Genomic DNA, 19,415 nt, shown 5'->3' on the forward strand with positions numbered 1-19,415 from the left:
TCACGAACCATGAGATCTTGACCTGAGCCAAAGCCAGCCAGTTTAAATGACTGAGCCACCCAGGTGCCCCATTGCGAATTTGTTTTTAATAAATGAATAAACTCTCTTAATGTCTTCTCAATAGGACTTTTTAATTTTTATTATTTTTATTTTTTATGTTTATTTATTTATTTATTTATTTTTTTGAGAAAGAGAGAGAGAATGAGTGGGGGAAGGGCAGAGAGAGAAGGAGACACAGAATCTGAAGCAGGCTCCAGGCACTGAGCTGCCAGCACAGAGCCCGCTGACATGGGGCTTGAACTCATAAACTGTGAGATCATAACCTGAGCCAAAGTCAGAGGCTTAACTGATGCAGCCACCCAGGTGCCCCTCTCAATATGACTTTTTAAAATTGTGTGAACTTATAATCACATATGTGAGGAAAGAGCATCTTGAGCCCACTGGAAAGGTGAGCAGAGATTTGTGTTAAGTGGAAGCAGAGTTGCTTATTGGTAGAGGAAGGAAGCCAACACATGCCTGTTATAGCACATGTTTAATGGATCTTATTTTAGAACTTACAAGAACCCTAAGAGGTAGACATCTCTCATCCCTATACTGATTCATACAGTAAATCTCAGGAGAGTTGGATAAATCACCCTAATGCACGGGGCTGGGAAATTGTAAAGCCGGGATACAAATTCAGATGATTTTAAAGGTTTGTTCTTTTTATTATACTGCCTAGTCTTCCAATGCACAGAAAATAAAATAGACTATAAGCTTTTCAAGAATAGGAGCTCTGCCCAAAGCAGCATGTATGCATGCACTCACCAAGCATATATTCGGGGTCTACTCTGAACCAAGTTTTGTGCTAGGCCCTGAGAATACAAGGGTGAAGAAGAGAAGCAAGGACAGTCCCCATCCTTGAGGAGCTTACAGACTAGAGAGGGTTTCAGAAAAACAAAGAGACTACGATAATACAGTATGATCAGAGCCATAGGGAGAGAAAAGGGAAGGTGCTCTATAAATTCAGATTTTCAGGATTTGGCAAGGTGAGTTGGAGGAAACAGCCTCCAAGCAGCGACTTTGCAAACAAGCATTGTTTGTTTGGGTGCAGGAAACCAGGGATGCTACTGGAAAGAGAGTTCCTGGAAGGGGATACTGAGTGAGAAAAGGCCTGAAACAAAGAACAAGGTCACACTGAGAAGGTGGCAGGAATGGTGGAGATGAAAGGAGATATTGCAAAGGAATTTACAGACAATGCTCAAAGGATTGGAAACAATAGGACCACACTCACAATTGAGGACAATCTCTCTGGGCAGAGTATAGAGATCCTACAGAGGGGTAAGGAGAACAAGGAGCAGGGAGGGCACTAGAAGTCAGAAAGCCACTAGGAGAAGTGGTGGTGGCCTTCACTAAGAAGTGGTCTTGGGGACTGGGAGGTGGGAGAGCTGAGTCTGGAGACTGATGTGAGGGAGGAAAAGCACACTGGGACTGTCCACAAGCTTTCTTAAGTTTCTCAAGAATATTGAGAGAAAGCCCTAAAACAATTAATACAGCTCAAATCCCAACACACAGAATTTCATAGAAAACAACTATAAATTGATACTCCCCACTGACGCAAATGGAGACTTCCATGGAATATTACTCAGCCATAAAAATAATGAGATCTTGCCATTTGCAACAACATAGGTGGACCTAGAGACTACGATGCTAAGTGAAATAAGGCAGGCAGAGAAAAACAAATACCACATGATTTCGCTCATATGTGGAATTTAAGACACAAAACAAATGAGCAAACAAAGAAAAAAAAGAGACAAACAAAAAACAGACTCTTAAATACAGAGCATAAACTGGTGGTTGCAGGGGGTGGGGGGGTGGAGATAAATTAAGGGGATTAAGACTACATTTAACTTGATGAGCACTGGAAATGTATAGAATTGTGGAATCATTATATGGTACACCTGAAACTGACATAACATTGTATATTAATTAGACTTGAATTAAAAATAAATTTTTTAAAAAGACACCTCTCCTGAGCTCTAAAGTATAACTCTTCCTTTAAAAATCTTAAATTGCAGCATCCAGAGGGAAAATCTCTGATAATAAAGTACTCAAGCATTTTAAGGCATTTATCTTTAATGGGATTAGAAGTCTTAATCTACCTTCTTGGAATTAATAGGAGAGCAGGAATTCTTTTCCTCTAGTCCAGATGCAGTCGTTCTATGATTTTGCATTTTCTGCCTGTCCACAGAAAAAGATTTGTTCCATGATTAGTGAGCCTGTTAGGTTCCTGCTTATGTTTACGCTGCATGGTGTTATCAGATACTCATAAGCTTCTTTATTAAGACCGTCTAGGGGCGCCTGGGTGGCTTGCTCGGTTGAGCGTCCGACTTCGGCTCAGGTCATGATCTCACGGTCCGTGAGTTCGAGCCCCGCATCAGGCTCTGTGCTGACAGCTCAGAGCCTGGAGCCTGTTTCAGATTCTGTGTCTCCCTCTCTCTCTGCCCCTCCCTTGTTCACGCTCTGTCTCTGTCTCAAAAATAAATAAACGTTAAAAAAAAATTTAAAAAAAAAAATAAAAAAAAGACCGTCTATTAGATGCACACAAACTGAAGAAGAGCATTAGCTCTTTTGCATAATTTTGAGTTGTGAATTATTCCTGTATTCTGTGTACTGGGACCAAAATATAATGAGAGGCGTTACATTCGGACAGAATTTTTTCAACCCAAAAACGTTTCTTGGAATTCTCATCATAACGGTAAATTAAAATTTTTACTGGTCATTTTTTTATTAATTTTGTGTTAGCACTATTTATTCATACAGAGCAGTTTAAAAATGTAAAGCATTTCTTATTGAAATACATAGTCTTCAGTGAGGTAAAGGAAGATTTCTTACATCTCCCAACACAGTTCACCTCTGACTCAAAGAACACAATAGTCATTTCATAAAATGTATTGAGGTTAGGGTTGATAGTAAATTAATATATTTTTTATAAGTTATGAGACTGATATTTAATTAATGGGCTCAAAATAAAACAATTGGGTCTTCTTTCATCAAGTACTGGTATATTATAGTCTGGAACATGGTATCATGTTTCCATTTTGCAGCAGTATTTAAACCGATATTTGAACTTATCTTAAGTTTTTCTTAATAGCAATATGTTACTATTCCAATATCAATTTTATATTTGACACACGTATGAAATGTATTATTTTATGAATAAACCTTAAACATATCAGGTTGTACTATATTAAATTGTCATGCATAGGTCAAAAATAGTCAAGGATCAGGATTACCATATGGTTCAAATCTAACCTTTACATACCTGTTTTCGTATCCCTTTGCGTTATTACCAATGGCCGCCCAGTCATTAAGTGAATGCCTAAAAGAAATAACATTTATATGACATATATTCCATTAACCACTAGTTAAAAGTACTTGACCCATACATAAGCCTTAACTGCCCACAGGGATGACTGGGTAGAAAAAAAGGTCCAGAAATCTGATCCTATGTATATTTGAGTTAAGCTTATGATTTTCACTAAAATAATAGAGTTGTTTGTTTTTTAGTAAATTCTGTACTCGAATAAAACTTCAAAGGGAAATTTCTAAACATAAATGACCTACTTACTAAGCATTGCCTTTCAAAACAATAGAGAGGATGGATAGTCACTGAAGACTGTCTACCAGCTATGCTTTCAATAGAGAATAGGAAAAAACAGAGGCTCTTCTTGGGAAAACGGGAAGATCGTGGACTTTAATTGGAAAACCTGGTTTGTCTGAGTAGTTTTATTTCACTTCCCTCAAAAGTGAGAATGCCTTGGTCATTCCTCTCTCAAAGCAGCTGTATGGCCTAGAGAGGACAGAAGGACGTTTGGGGAAGAGGTGAGGCACGTTGCATTCTAGAGCCTCTGAGATCCAGGAAGGAGCTTAGAGCTGTCAGGTGGAGGTCTCTGTAGGGCCGAGGGCTGTCATGTTTCACCACTAGAGATAGCATATCAGGAGTTGCACAAAATCATTGGGTAGAAAGAAATTCTTGCCGTTTATACCTTTTATGAATTATATTTATATAAAATTCTACTTGTGTTTAGCAATATAAGTATCTTGAATTTTTGCATTCGCTCTGTCCATATGTGCATTCTTAGTTCCTGAAAACCCTGAGAAAGAAAAAGAAAGGTTATAAATAGGAATTAGAAGATCTGATACCTGCCCATGAAGTGTGTACATTCGTGGGTGGAAAAGATGAACCTACATGAAAGAGTATACACCTCAGTACACAGTTGTCCTCCTCCCTCAGGGCATTAGTCATGACAATACATTTCTGTAGCGCCTCCCTTCCCAGGAGCCCAAGCAACTGCCTGCAGGACAAACTGCCAAACAAGATACTCCTCATGATCCTTGGAAGCCAGTGCCTCCATCTGGGAAACCAATTCAGTCTCTTCTTTCCAATCATAAGGCCCTCAGACTTGGGTCCTACCTAACCTTTGTCACGGTGGGGCAATACCTCAGGAGTCCTGGCAGGAAAATTAAATAATGCTGGTAAAAAAAGAATACTAATGACAACTCCACTCCCATTTATGGAGACTACCCCCTGCTCTTTAGAAGTGTTTTACTTAACTCGCCACACCTCTTAAATCTTTAAATACTCTTGTAAAGCACTGCTCCAAAAAGACAATGAGGCAGAGCCTGAGTAGGCAACTCGCCCACACTCTGTCTACTGTACCAATGTGCGTCTGTCCAGTGTTAGCTACCAAATAAGCCAGAGAGTGGAACAAAGAATGTTTGTTTGCACGACCACAAAATTCTAACCCGGCCCCTACCCCCACCCTACCCAAAGTTTTCAAAGTTTCTAGAGAGATTCTGCAATGCAGTTTTAAAAATCTACTGGGACTTTAAATCTATGGAAAAAGAAAATTGCCCAAATGTACCACCTCCTACCCGGGAAACATCCCCATTACTTGTGCACCCCCTTCCCCTCTGGCTGGGTTACGCACCACTCGAGGGTACTGTTTTATAACAGTCTGCTGCAGCCCAGGCTGTCTTTCCCCTAGATAAGTTGTCTTCTCCCCACTGTCTCAGCTTAAGATTATTGCATGTACATTCCTTTCCTCCTGTGAACATCTGTTCAACATCCTTCAGACTGGAACCCATTCATGCATAGACCTTTGGGGCACTGGAATATTGACCCACAGCTTTTTCCTCTCGCAACTATTTTTAGCCTTATAGTTTGTACTTTTCAACACTTCAGTCATTTTCATGCCTCTACTTAGTCTCCTCATTTCTCCATGTTGTGTAATATTCCTTTGAGTTATCTTTTTCCAAGGAACTCAAAGAACTCGATGATTCAGCCCTCTGCCCACATACCCACATGAGGAAGGAGGCTCTCCTCCCTGCTTATCTGAGGCACAAAATTGTTTTGGCTCCAGTGCAGCTCTGTTTTTCCAGCTGTCAAGCAGCAGCTGACCAGATTTTTTTTTTATCCACACTGAAAACTGACATGCAGCAAAGTGCGTTATGGCTGGTGGGGTGGATACAGGGTCTCAAAAAAGCACAGAAGCAAAATAGAATCTTGGAACTCAGAGTGGAAATGAACCTATGTAGAGAGGCAAGCTTGACAATTTTATTATGTGCTAGGTACCAGGCCAGCTGCTAGGAATAAACAGAATAAAACCCAGCCCTTGGCCCCTCAGAAGGGAAGGACACAAATGAATTAGCATTTATTCATTCAGTGTGTCTGTAAACACATTATGAGCAGCTATTACATGCCAGAATTTATTCTAGGCCCTGAGAGTACATCAGTGAATAACATAGACAAAATCCTTGGAGATGACTGGATGCAAAAAAAGCATCGGATATAATTATATGGACTGGAGTCAGACCTCTTGGGTTCGAATCCTGGCTGTGTAATACTGGGAGGAATGTTTGCCTTTCTGTGCGTCGTCTGTGCGGTAGGAACGGTAACAGTACCCACCGCATAGGATTGTTCGGAAGATCATAGGAGCTAATACATGTCAAGAACTTAGCAGAATGTCTAGTACCTAGCATGGGGTCCATAGTCTTACATATTATTACATTAGATAATATGAAAATTAATAAAAGGAAGTCTTGTTTAGAATGGAGTCAGAAGCCTGGCAGGGGTAATTTTCATGCTCCACCACTCCTCCGCAACTGCAGACCCAACAGGAAAGGATGCGCCTTGCACGTACGTGGTTACCACTTTACTATCCCAGCAAGCCTGAGATAGGCTCCCACCCCACTCCCCTCGACAGCCCAGCCAATGAGAGACTGCCGCAACTCAGCCAATGAAGAGCCACTATACTTTGAACTCCTGGTTTACGCCAATAGGCTTTTTGTATGTAAAAGCCCCTCCCAACACCTCCCCCTTACTCTACGAAAGAGCCTGTCTCTCCTTGGTTCTACAGATTTGCCTATGCTTTTGTCATAGTTTGGCTGTCTCCAATTGCAATTCTTTGCTATTCCCAAATAAACCCATTTTTGCTGGTAAATTAACAGGCAGGGCATTTTTTTTTTTTTTTTTAGATTAACAGTAATTACAGAGTGAGAGAATTTTGTTAAAAAGAAGTGAGGCATGAAGCGCTCAGGGAGCATAGAAGCAAAGTACCTCACTTAGGAGGGGGGTTCGGTGGACAAACTTAGAGGAGCTCCCACCGAAGTCCAGTCCATAAGATTAAGAGCTAATCCAATGAAAAACAGGGGGAGTGGAGTACGAGGCAGAGGAAACATTGTGCTTGATGATTTGGAAGCGAAGGAGAGAGCAGCGATGCTTGGAAGTGCACCTAATTTAGCATAGGTGGGGGAGGTTGGGAGAAGCGGTTAAGAGCGGAGATCAGATCATGACAAGGAACTCCAGCTTTATCCTTCAGCAGGAGAAGCCACTAACTGTAAACAGGAAAGTGACAGAGCTGCACTGAGCGAAAGCACAAGAGAAGCCAGTCAGAGGAGACAGCTGCAGTGAACTGGATGGGAAGAGAGGAAGGCCCGAACTCACGTGAAGGTTTTGAGCTTAGAGGGGTGTGGACAAATAGCAGAGACAGGGAAGAGGCTGATGTGTAGCGTCCGAATGAGGGGACATCAAGGAAGACTTATGGCTTTCTGGCTTGGGCAGTGTGGCAGGTGACGCCTCTCCCTGAGGTGGCGCCTGATGGAGAAGGATCAAACTTGGTGTGCGGGGGCCCACGGGGGAGTGAGTGTGGGTAGCGCCAGCAATAATTAATAATTAACTTACTGTTGGCTAAATTGCCTCTGATAGGCTTCTGAGTGATCCAGGCTGAGCCATCCAGGAGCTCAGATCCAGCAGAGAGATCCCTGCTAAAGAGATATGTGGAGAAATCATCAACATTTTGGAAAGTTTCTGGGAGTAGCTGAAATTACTCATTTATTATCTCATTAAATCTCCACAACTCTGTGAAGTAGGTTAGAAAAAGACCCACGGGCATATAATAATTGGATGACAGACCCAGGCTTGCCTGACTTTAAAATCTTCACTCTTTCCTCTTCTCCACACTGCCTTCTGGGTGGTATGTCCAACGTCTGGAAGAAGCAGTTGTTTCTGTGTTTCATGGTTTTGGTACGTTGCTGATTTCACTCCAGCCCAACCCTGCTGTAGTTCCTGGAAATACAAATATTAATAAAACATGTCTGCCACAGCCAAAGCAAGGTACAAGAGACAGAAAGACAACAGGTCGTTTCAATATAATATGGTAAGGGCAGTGGCAGAGGTATGCACAGAGTACATTTGCCACAACTTTCGAGAATCAGGAAGAGTTCTGGCCTCAAAAGTCCTAATAAAAGTGCACGTCCAATCAAATCCATTCCTTGGAATAGATGGAGTATGAGAGTAGAGAAAGGGGTGGAGAGGTGGGGCCTTTGCCCGAGAGAACTTGTTTGGAGGAGTTATTACGCCAGGGGATACTTGGCATAGACAGGATCGTGAAAAGAGAAAAGAGCAAGACCTGAGTGGGAAATGGAAGGAAGGGCCCCTAGGGGACTCTCACACTCTAAACATCAGATCCACAGCTCAGTGCATTCACGTGGCCTCTGGGAATTCTAATATCCTCCCTCAGCCTCCCCCCCCCCAAAAAAAAATGCTTTTGGGGGACCAGTAAAGCCGTCGTCTCTAGAATTTGGTCTTGGATTTTGCTAGCAAACTTGGATGGATTAGCAATGTAAACTCCATTTGTAAACACTGTGATCTCCATGATGGGCCTGACTTGTTCACTATGATATTCCCAGTACACTGCCTGACAAGGTAGCAGGCAGTAAGTATGAACCTTGATTGGATTAAAGCTAAATGTAAATTAACAGTTAGTTACACTCAGAAAATTAAAAAGGTTTTTTAAAATATATATTGCATTTTACATAATAGATTTACCATGTTGAAATTTTTTGTTCTTCCTAGTAATAGCCAGAGTCCTGAGTTGTCCATTGAAGAACCTCTGATTAAGTTATTTTCTCATTATTCATGGCCATCATCTAGTTTCCACCAAAAGACTCTGGGTGGTCTTTGCAACGTTACTCATAACCACATGACCTGATTTAGAATCAATCTTCTGTTAAAAAGGACACCACAAACCCAAAATGGAGCCACATAGGCCAAATCACCAAACCAAGGCTTCATACCTAATCTAATTGCAATTCCAAACTCCCCAGAAATGTAGTCTTCATGGGACAATCAGGAATGTTCTGGTCAGCACCAATCGGGTAATCTGTCTCATGGACTCACCATCACCAAAAGGAAATTGAGGTGATCCACCTAATAAGATCCCCTGCCATTGCTCCAAGGAAAGGTTACCTTACCTGGAACAATCCTCTTCTTCTTTTGCAAATAACTTCCTTATCCCACCCTCCTTCCTACAAAGACCTTCCACTATGTACAACTTCTCAGAGCTCCCTTCTATCTACTAGACAGGATGCTGCCCGATTGATGAATTGTTTAATAAAGCCAATTAGATCCTCCACTTTACTCAGTTAATTCCAACCAAATTAATAATCAACTGTTTCTTGTGAAATCTCTTATAGTTTGTCTGCCAACATGTTAATGTTAATACATTGGTGGATATGACAGAAACTCTTAACTAGAAAGAGATAAACATTTGTAATGAAATCCTCAAGGAGTCACTTGAACACTGAGCATTTTCCTGGGCCCCAGCGAAGTCAAAGTTAACATGTAAGTATTCAACAAACTCAGTAATCATGTATTTTTCTATATAAGACTCCTACTGAATGACTTATCTTAATTTTTAGCACTTGCTTCTATTTCCAAGCATCTTTGAATATTATAACTGCTATCGTCAAATGGCCACAAAATGTGGACACATCATTTAAATTATTAAGATACTGATGCTAATAAAGGACAAGAGAAATGATGTATAACTGCCTTTGGGGTGGTCGAAGAAAACAAACAAGATGTGCGTGCTCCTGAAATGCTGGAATAGAACAGTGAGAGAATTATTATTTATGGTATCTTTTTATTCATGTAACGTCTTCCATGGCTATATCTTCATTCCATATTATGGAAATCAAACAAAGACCATCCAAATAGGAACAATCAAAAGCTATGTTTTCAGAGCTTAATAGTGTAAGGGAGTCAGCCACCATCACTTGGCATTTGGGCCCAAGGCAGGCAGGGGAGTGGGAGTGCGTTATAGGTTTAAAAAAAAAAAAAAAAGCAGGAGGTCTTCAAGTGCGCCCTGATTGGAGAATATTGGCATGGGAAAACAGGAAGAAGTCTGACTAGAAATAGAATATCTTGTAAGATTAGGCTGGGGAGCATATTAATCTTTTTCTGGTTAGTTCCAAGTTAGCGGGGGAAGCTGATAGTCATTGACCAAGTCCTGACCAAGGTTGCTGTAGAGGCTGTAAGTCGGAATCCAATTGTCATATATGATCTGGTCATTATCTACCTGCATATGGAGTTTCTCAGCATTAAGATTTCAGAGGTTAGCTTTCCTAGAATGAACTCAGAATATCTATCATATGCTGGAACCAGTGCTCCAAAGGAGTAAAGATATTCTGCTGATACGGAGTAATTGCCACATTGGTGTTGAAACTGTTAAATATACAGCAAGCATTCTCACTGAGGACAATTTTGTTCCAAGGGAATGATTCTTGGGGGGCTGTATATATATTTATATTTATTGCTATTTCTTTCCTTACATTATAGCAACCACTACCTACCCAGCCCATCCACTCCACCACTAACTCCAGCCTCATAAACATGTATCAACAGCATCACATCTACCACATGTTTAAAGCTTGAAAAACACTAAGGAGGAGATGTCATCATAGCCACAGCCACTTTGTGAGAATATGGTTCTAATGATCTTGAACACATTTTCCCATAAAGTCTTCTTAAGTCAGTCTTCTTAGTAACTTAATAGAAGCAAATTCTCCCAATTAAAAAACCCACAGAATATCCAGAAGGCACCAGTGAAAGAAAAACACAGAAGTCTTCTCCCCCTTGGGCTGGTGTCTGGTCTAAAAAGTAGCAAAAGGCCTTTCCTGAGCACTAAGTGTAACAAGAACCCCTTATTTGGTATTACTCATAATTGGGCCAAAGCAAACGCCCCAAACCACAGCTGGGCAACAGTTTTTAGAGAGTTATAGTTAAGTAAAAATCAATGTGATTAAATTCTTTTATGATAAGCTTCACAAAGAGAAGCACATTCCCAATTAATTTTGCAACATCAAGTGTATTGCCCCTCATCCTGTCTCTGATTCTTCTCTCTCTCATCCATCCAGCACATACTACTGCACATAATACACATACATTTTCACAGCTGAAGTTCAAATATGAACTTGAACTGGTTCCTTTCCCCAGCAAAAACTTTCAGTGGCTCCCTAGTATATGCTGAATATTGAATTTAAGACCAAAGAATATTCTACAACTGACCTTTATTTCCCAGTACTCTCTAGAATACCCTATATCCTGGCGAAACTAAACTAATAGATTTTGCCTGAAGATCCTCCAACTTTCTCATTGAGCCTTTGCGTGCAGTTGTTCTTTGGCCTAAAATTTCTTTCCATATATCTGAATCCACAGAATTATCCAGCCAGCTTTCTATCTTTTATATATCTCTTGGTAGGATTGAATTTTGTTGTAAATAGGTTCTATTTAGGATACAACCAGAATAATCTTCCAAACTATGGTTGGTAGGAAAAACAGAAACAGATGGGATCAATGTTGAAGGTAACCTGTAAAGTGAGTTGTGATCTGGATTTTAAAGGAGGTGAGGTGTGAGGTTTGGTTTGGGCAGCAGGAGTCCATTCCCAGATAAGTGGGGCAGATTACATGGGGGATAGGTATCCACTGAGCAAAAGAACAAATAAAAACCTTTGTACTTACTTTACTTATCCTCTAAAGCCAAGACCAAGGAGGAGAATCTGTTCAGCTCCCTCACCACTCCCTCTGTCCTGGCCCAGCCTCTCTCTTTCCCTTCTTTCTACTTGTGAGATCCCCCTTCTTCCATACCTCTGGTTCCAACCCCCAAGAACACAGAGAAAGATTTTAGATATTTTTTCTTCATTTATCATTTCACATTTTCATTTTTTCAATACTTACTACGCATGTGTTCTGAGCATTTCACGAGACCCTGGAAAATGAAGGACCAAAGAATATTATAAAAGCATAAATGGAACATTTCCAATCTTTATGAGAAGATGATTAGCAAATAATACACACCATCACCATGTTGGGTTGTTCATTTCGTTATTTTTCATTTGGGCCCTCCCATTTACTCTTTGCCTTATCTTCCCTGCCCATTGCCTTATGAGTCTGACCCCTACAGATAGCATGCTCTATTATCCAGGTTTCTTTGCCCTCTGGCATTAGTTGCTTTCAGCCAGTAGGAGGTACCAGCAAGATATTAAAGAGAAGTAGGAGAAAGGTACCAAAGTATTTATTCCTTCTGCTTTTCATCTATGTTGTGCTGTAATCTCACATTGGTTCCATCTTTGCAGGGCAACAGCTCACTCTAGGTGACCCCACCTCCAAGACTGAGGGTTCTTAAAAGGGGTTGTTCCCATAAACAGCTACAAGGATAACATGGTAACCAGAGTTTCACCTGCAATGATGGTGGTCCATTTATCATGAGGTACTTAAGAATGAAGTAGATGGACAGCATTCTAAACTATGGCTTGATTTAAGCAATCAGAAAAATTCTAGGTCTGTGGCAGAAATCTCACTGAAGTTGCCATAATAGAAATTCATAGCCTCTTAAGTTTCCAGACTCAAACTATTTCATCCTCAAACCAGAATGCCACGTTTAAAATGAAGGCCAGGGGCACTTCGGTGGCTCAGTCAGTTAAGCGCCTGACTTTGGGTCAGGTCATAATCTCAAGGTTCATGGGTTCAAGCCCCATGTCAGACTCTGTGCTGACAGCTCAGAGCCTGCAGCGTGCTTTGGATTTTGTGTCTTCCTCTCTCTCTGCCCCTCCCCCCCAACTCATGCTCTGTCTCTGTCTCTCTCTCTCAAAAATAAATAAAAATGTTTAAAATTTAAAAAAATAAATAAAATAAACATTAAAAAATAAAACAAAATAAAATAAAATGAAAGCCAGATCTTTTTGAGGAAGGAGCCTGCAGTTGCCACACTAACTTAAATCTTCTTCCAAGTTTCCCTCAGGAAGACACATGACATAAAGTTGGAAAGTGACCTGTGAAAAGGGACATGTTCAGACCTCCCGGGAGTTATTAAATACTAGCCCTCGGTTTATACTCATTTCTATAGGGTTAAAACACCATTATGGTCCAGTGGTATATTAATTTCCTATTGCTGCTATAAGAAATGACTACAGGGGCACCTGGGTGGCTCAGTTGGTTAATCGTCAGACTCCTGATTTTGACTCAGGTCATGATCTCTCTGTTTGTGAGTTCAAACCCTGCATCAAGCTCTGTGCTGACCGCTGGGAGTCCGCTTGGATTCTCTCTCTCCTTTTCTCCCTGCCCCGCCCCCCCCCCCCCAATAAACAAATAAACATTTAAAAAAAAAGAAATCACTAGAAACCTGGTGATGTGAAACAACAGAAATGTATCAGCTTATTGTTCTAGAGGTCAGAAGTCTGAAATAGCTCCTACTGGGCTAAAATCAAGGTGCCATCAGGGGATGTATTCCTTCTAGACTCTAGGGAAGAATTCTTCTCCTGCCTTTTTCAGCTTCTAGCCTGCATCCCTGACTGGTGAAGAGACATTACGGTAAGAAAGGCCAATGGGAAGCCCCTGGAACTGTCCCTCCCCCACAGCTATAGAGTAAAATCAAAAGTAATACCACATCCCTGGTGGTATTGTCACAAGATAAGAACCCAAAAAATGCAAGAATGCTGGTTTTCTATCCTACACTCAATTTCTCCATTCATTCAGTCAGTGCAAAAGTAAGATGAATTGTGGAAAATGTTTATGAATCAACCTCAGCAGCCATTTCCAGTGTGGTAACTTCACTGGGTCAAACAGTATCGTCCTAGTACCTGGGGGCTATTAACCTGAAGAATACTTTTTTCTTGATCTAATTAATAGGACCATCCAAAAGAGTTTGCCTTAACTTAGAAGGGTCAGCAGCATAGTTTCACCATCTTACTTCAGGGCTACGTCAACTCTCTTGCTCTCTGTCGTAATATGGTCTCCCAGGACCTTGGTTGTATCCCATAGAATATCACACTGATCCATCACCTGGGTAACATTATGCCAATTGGACCTCAAGAACAATAAGTAGCGATTTCGTTATGTGCTTTAGTAAGACAAATATGGCCACAGAGTAGAGGGTAAATCCCATGAAAACAGTGCGAAGTTTCAAGGAATTCAGTAGTCTAGAGTATGCCAGGATATCTCCTCCAAAGTGAAAGATACGTCACTATACCTTGTATGCCCACCACGAAGAGGAACAGTGTTTGCCAGAACTCTTCAGATTTTGGAGACATGATATACCACAACTGGAAGTGCTTCTCCAACCCATTTGCCAAGCGCCTCTAAGTCTGTCTATCTTGAATGGGGCCTGGAGCAAGAGAGGGCTTCCAAGTTGAGGCTGCCCTGATACTTGTATCTTAATGATCTAGCAGATGCAGTACTTTTAGACATGTCTGTGGCAGCCAGAGATACCATACAAGGCCTCTGGCAAACCCCAATAAGAGAATCACAGAGGGTATGCCTAAGGACTCATGTCCTTTTTGCCAATTTATTAGCTACCTATTGATGTATAATAAAATACCCCCAAAACTTTGGGGCCCATCTTAGATTTTGGCTACAACAGTCAACAATTATTCACTATACGAAAACCAACTCCTCTCTTTCTCCAGGGCCCTGGTAGAGACAGAAAGCATGATCCCAGAACCAAGACTACCAAGCATAGTAGTCTGCTAGGGCTGCTGTAATAAAATACCACAAACCAGCAGCTTACGTTTCTGGAGGCTGGGAGTCCCAAATCAAGGGATCGGCAAGGTTGGTTCCTTCTGAGGGCTGTGAAGGATGAACCTGTGCCAAGTTTCTCTCCTTGGCTTGTAGATGGTCATCTTCTCCTTGTGTCTTTTTACATCATCTTCTTTCTGCGCGTATCTGTCTCTGTGTCTAATTTCCTCTTTTTATAACCACTCAGATTAGAGACCACCCTAATGACTTCTTTTTAACCTGACTACTTCTGTAAAGATCCTATTTTCAAAACACCTGTAACTTCATGGGGAGTTCTGGATAGCCAGGTAACAGAGGAAAGGTCAGCTTTATGCAAAGTAAGCTGGCAGCAGTCCTAACTGGATGGCTGCTGCATCACAGCCCCTCTCAGGGATGTCCTGGAATAGAGTAGGAAGAGAAATCTTCCTAAGGGGCAGAGCTTTTATTACAGCTGTTTTTTTCATTTTTCATGGAAAGAGAAATGGCCTGATATAAGATCAACACTGACTCATAGGTGGCAGCTAATGTGTTGGCCAGCTGGTATCTTAGGGACTTGGAAAAAACAAGCTTGAAAGACTGGTGATAAAGAAGTTGGGGTAGGGGAGATTTGGGAAAAGAATATCTTGAAGAGGGAAGGGTTTGAAGATATTTGTGTCTCATGGAATGCCCTCCAGAGAACAAGATTATCTGTCCCATGGATGTCAGCCAACCTCCCGCCAGCTTCCCCTTGCTGGATGTATGGTGCATGGAGGCTAAGCGTGGGCTCAGCTGTATTGCCTTCCCTCTCCAAGGCTAATGTGACTTGTGGCTTCCTTCCTCCATTGCTTTGTGCACAAACTGGTAAGAGCAGAGGCCTACACTGAGCCCCCAGTATGGCACCATTCCCTGTAGTCCTTGTTGGTTGGCTCTTTTCATAGCTCCAACTCACAGGCTCCAGTAACCCTATTGACTCACCTTCTGAGCAGTTGGAAAAGGGAGGAGCAGATGGAATTGAAATATACTACTAAAGGCAGAGTTGAGAGGAATTGGTGGCCAAGTGAATGTAGTAGGAGAATGGCAAAGAAAACCTGAGATGAGTGAAGTTTTCAGTTTTTGTGAATGGTGAATGGGAACACTTTGAATGAAGACAGGGATGATCAGAGAAGGGTAGGGAGAGACTGACGGAGGAGATGAAGAGTTCAGTTTGAGCCTCTGGAAGTGGGTGAGGGTGAGCATATGTATGCATCGTGAGCAACCAGTGGTCAAGGGCGGGGGGGGGGGGGGGGGGGAAGATCCTGAGTTTAGAAGCAAAGTCAGCACTTGAGATAAAGGATGAAAACTTGATTTTATTCATAACTATGTTAATGTCCCACAGGACTTTGCATGTTTGATGTTTTACCTCTAACTATGGACACGGAGACTTTGCTTTTCAGCTGCAGTGAACAAGCTGAAGAGGCCTTTAAGAAATGGTGGGGCGGAAAAAAAAAAAAAAAAAAGAAATGGTGGGGCGGGGATACTTACCCTCAGAGGAAGTAAGCATAGGGAGACCCTAAAGGCAAATGTTTACCACAGCATTTTATATTGGAAGTGCCAAATGCACAGACCTCACCAGTCTTGTCCCACTTCTCTACCTCCAGCCACTAGAAGAGGATCTGGCACCTTGTAGCCACCCAAATATTTAGGGAGTGGTCAGAATAAATGGGAGGATGTGGCAATGAGGGAAGGAAGGAAGGAAGGAAGGAAGGAAGGAAGGAAGGAAGGGAGGGAGGGAGGAAGGAAGGGAGGGAGGAAGGAAGGGAGGAAGGAAGGGGGGAAGGAAGGGAGGAAGGAAGGGAGGGAGGGAGAGAGGAAGGAAGGAAAGGAGGGAGGAAGGAAGAAAAGGAGAAAGGAACCAACCTTCAGAGCATAATGGGGACGTGGGGAAGGTAAAAGCCAAAAGACCTTCTTTTCCCTCACCCTCTGTAAGACTGAAAGATGAGAGGCCATGTGGAGTAATGGTTAAGAACACGGACTCCGAATTCAGGCTCCAAGGCATCCTAGCTGAGCGGCTTGAACAAGTGACTTAACTTTTCTGTGCCTAGGCTTCCTCCCTGCAAAATAAACACAGTAAATGCTTACAGAAGCTCCTGGGGAAAAAAGTAAGTTCCACATAAGTGTTATTGTTATTATTTTTGGCAACTTGATGAGAAGGTAAGACAAGCTGGAAATTCCCTGCGGAGGGTGAATTCAGATACTTAGCCTTTAAGCGCCATTCACAAATTGAATAATCCCATTCTCTCTCACTTTGCCTTCCAGGAGCTGTAAACACCCCCCTACTTCCCAACATACTTTCACTAGCAAAAGACAGAGGCCTGGGTTTTAGTACAGCTGCCAGCAATGAGCCGTGAGTCTGCAGACCCCACGGGAGCCGAGCGCCCAGATCCCTTATTAGCCAAGGCCGACCGCCGTCTGTGCGTGGGGTGCGGTCCGCAGGCTCACTCCCGCTCTCGCCACCCCGCCCGCGCGTCCCGGGGCCCCCGCGCCCTGTGCGCCCCGGCTGCCGCCCCGCGCCCAAAACACGGGGGAGGCGCCTCTCGGGCGCCCCCCGGCCGGGATGCCAGTGCCCGGCGCCAGGCGCGCCTTCGCCCGCAGCCTGCCCGCGCGGCCTTTATACCGAGCCGGCCGGGTGCTCACTAATGTTTAACTCGGGGCCGAAACTTGGGAGTGCCGAATGACTCCGCGCGCCGAGCAGCGGAGCTGAAAGCGCGTCTCGGCGGCTTGCCTGACTTCTGCCTGCGCTCCTGCTCCGAACGCTCAGTTCCGGGCACACGCCGACCATGAAGGTGAGTGAGGAGCGCCTTTCCCTAACCCCAGGGGCGAGTTGTAGGTGCTTCTTCACCAGACTCTCCCCCAAGTGACCCCGAAGCTCGCGGAACGGAACCAGGGGCTCCTGTTCGGCGGAAGTTCCAGGGCCACCCTCGACAGGTGAAGGGACCTCCCCGAGTTCCCGCCAGGCGCTCGCCCCCCGGGGTTTCTGCTAGAAAGAGGCGCCAAGCCTTGGAGGACGCAGAGAGCCATCCATAAAACGCTCGCTCGAACCCTCACCTGGCTTCTCCCCGACTTGGCTTCTGACGTTCAGGAGGCGTAGAGAAGTAAACGCTAGTGTGCTTGGAGGCCAAAAGTTCAAGAGCGACCGCTCTTGGCAACCTCCGCGCTCCAAACCCTCCCAGCCCGCTGTGCCCCCTTTCCAATGCACGCCCATCGGCAAACCCCGCTGCCTAGGGTGCAGGGCGGGTCGCTGCCTAGGGTGCAGGGTGGGCCCCGACCCTCTACCTCTACCGCGCTGGGGCTAGACGGCTCGCTCTAACCGGACACGATCTGACCCGCCTGCAGACACCGTGGAAGGTGCTCCTGGGACTGCTGGGGCTTGCTGCGCTCATCACCATCATCACCGTGCCCGCGGTTCTGCTGAACAAAGGCAGTAAGTTCGAAACATTTGAAAAAGATAAGACAACTGGAGACCAGGATCGGGTTCTACCTTACCACACCGAGAGCTAAGGATCTTGCTGGGGGCTTGGACCAGTGCACCAGGTTGTAGCTGAGGCTTCCCTGGTCGTGGCTAGATGCCCTTCCTGGGGTCTCCAGCGTTCAGGCTGCAAAAGGTTGGCAGCGGCCACATTTTATGTACCATAAATACACGCTTCCTGAAATTAAGGAGAAGCCTTAGGATTTCTTTTTATTAAACTCAAAGTTAAATGTTTAATATGATTTCAATTAAAAATAGCCTCCCTAGTAGGGATCTTCAAAGGAGAAGATGTGGTGTTTGAAGGTCCTGAACAGTAGTAAGGCTGTCATAAAAGGAGGGGGAAAATGAGAGAAAGAAAACTCCCAAGATACAGTTTTGAGAGGACTATATGGGGAACCCAGGTTCTTTTCCTTCCAGGGTGATGGAAATTCATTAATTGGAGAGTTGAGATGCAGGGAAATAACTATTGGCCACTTATAGCAGTGTTTCAGAGTAAATCACAAAACGGTGTACGTGGTAATATTCGGAAGGGGATGGGATCAGTGATGTGTGGTGGATTCTTTCATTGCAAGCCACCTTCATTTCTTTTAGCTTTCCTGACCCAGTGCAGCTCTAGTTCCTGATATAAAACATTCATATAATGAAATACACATTATTGGGTGCAAACAAGTGAGAACCACTAGTGTGGATCTCTTGTGGCCGTACTTTCCTTCTAAGTAAATATTTACTTTCATTTCAGTAAGACAGATTCTAGTCCGCCAACTGAAGCATTCTCTCTGGATGCTCTATCTAACCAGGAAATGTGCAGGCAGTGCTCACGTACTGAGGGGTCTTCTCCAGATTTCAAGGTGACAGCTCAGAATTAGTTTGTGACGCTATCAAGGACTATGTTTGCCTGGCAATTTCAGGACTGGGGCAGAGGTCCCAGAGGTTAAGTAACTGAGTGTGCTGACCTACTGATAATGACTTTTAGTTAAGAAAGCAATGGTTACCGTCGTTTAAACAATTAAATGGCAGACATCAGTTCACTTATATTTGACTCTTGTTTTCTTGAAATGATACTTTGTATGTTTAAACAACCACACACACAAAGCCTGGCTGTAAGAAAAGAATGGATCATCCATATGATCAATAAATATTCACGTGGCTTACATTATGTCCCAGGCACAGTGCTACTTGCTGCAAATACAAGGATTGAAATTTTTAGAGATCTCTGACCTCAAGAACTTTATAGCTAGTGGGAAACAAATATGCAAAAAGTCATGCATTTTTTTTTTTTAAACGGATAGCTCATTTGTCTCTAGAACATCACTGAAGCACACCTCAGCATCACTGGAAGAATGGGTATAAAAGCTGTAACTACCAGAACTTTCCTTAAGGAAACTTGGAAGGAACACCAGACTTTGATGAAGTCACTTGAAATGGGCAGTGAGATGGTCTAGGAGACTGGGTCAGGCAAGTGCCTCCTAGGGGTTGGTCGGGTTAACTACAGGGATTTTGCTTTGGCGGGGGAGCATGCAGACTAGAGAGGGGCTGTCTTGCCATTTCCTGAAAACC

At 43.3% G+C, this 19,415-nt stretch overlaps 1 protein-coding gene and 1 long non-coding RNA gene across 2 annotated transcripts in view; one reads left to right on the forward strand and one right to left on the reverse strand.

Moving 5' to 3' along the window:
• Positions 1-5,736: 5,736 nt before the first annotated feature.
• On the reverse strand, positions 5,737-17,621 carry LOC144617160 (uncharacterized). The gene is made up of 3 exons (XR_013557289.2): positions 17,438-17,621; positions 11,561-11,591; positions 5,737-7,609 (listed from the first exon to the last, which is right to left on the reverse strand). It is a non-coding gene; the product is annotated as an uncharacterized LOC144617160 (long non-coding RNA).
• The window catches only part of DPP4 (dipeptidyl peptidase 4), a 78,330-nt gene continuing 75,762 nt past the window's right edge, over positions 16,848-19,415 (forward strand). The window contains exons 1-2 of the mRNA XM_060621102.2: positions 16,848-17,175; positions 17,726-17,813. Of these exons, the coding sequence (XP_060477085.1) occupies positions 17,170-17,175; positions 17,726-17,813 (94 nt within the window). The 5' untranslated portion in view covers positions 16,848-17,169. The remainder of the gene's footprint in view (positions 17,176-17,725; positions 17,814-19,415) is intronic.

Source organism: Panthera onca, chromosome C1, assembly GCF_046562875.1.
Source record: "Panthera onca isolate mPanOnc1 chromosome C1, mPanOnc1 haplotype 2, whole genome shotgun sequence".
Classification (NCBI taxonomy): domain Eukaryota; kingdom Metazoa; phylum Chordata; class Mammalia; order Carnivora; family Felidae; genus Panthera; species Panthera onca.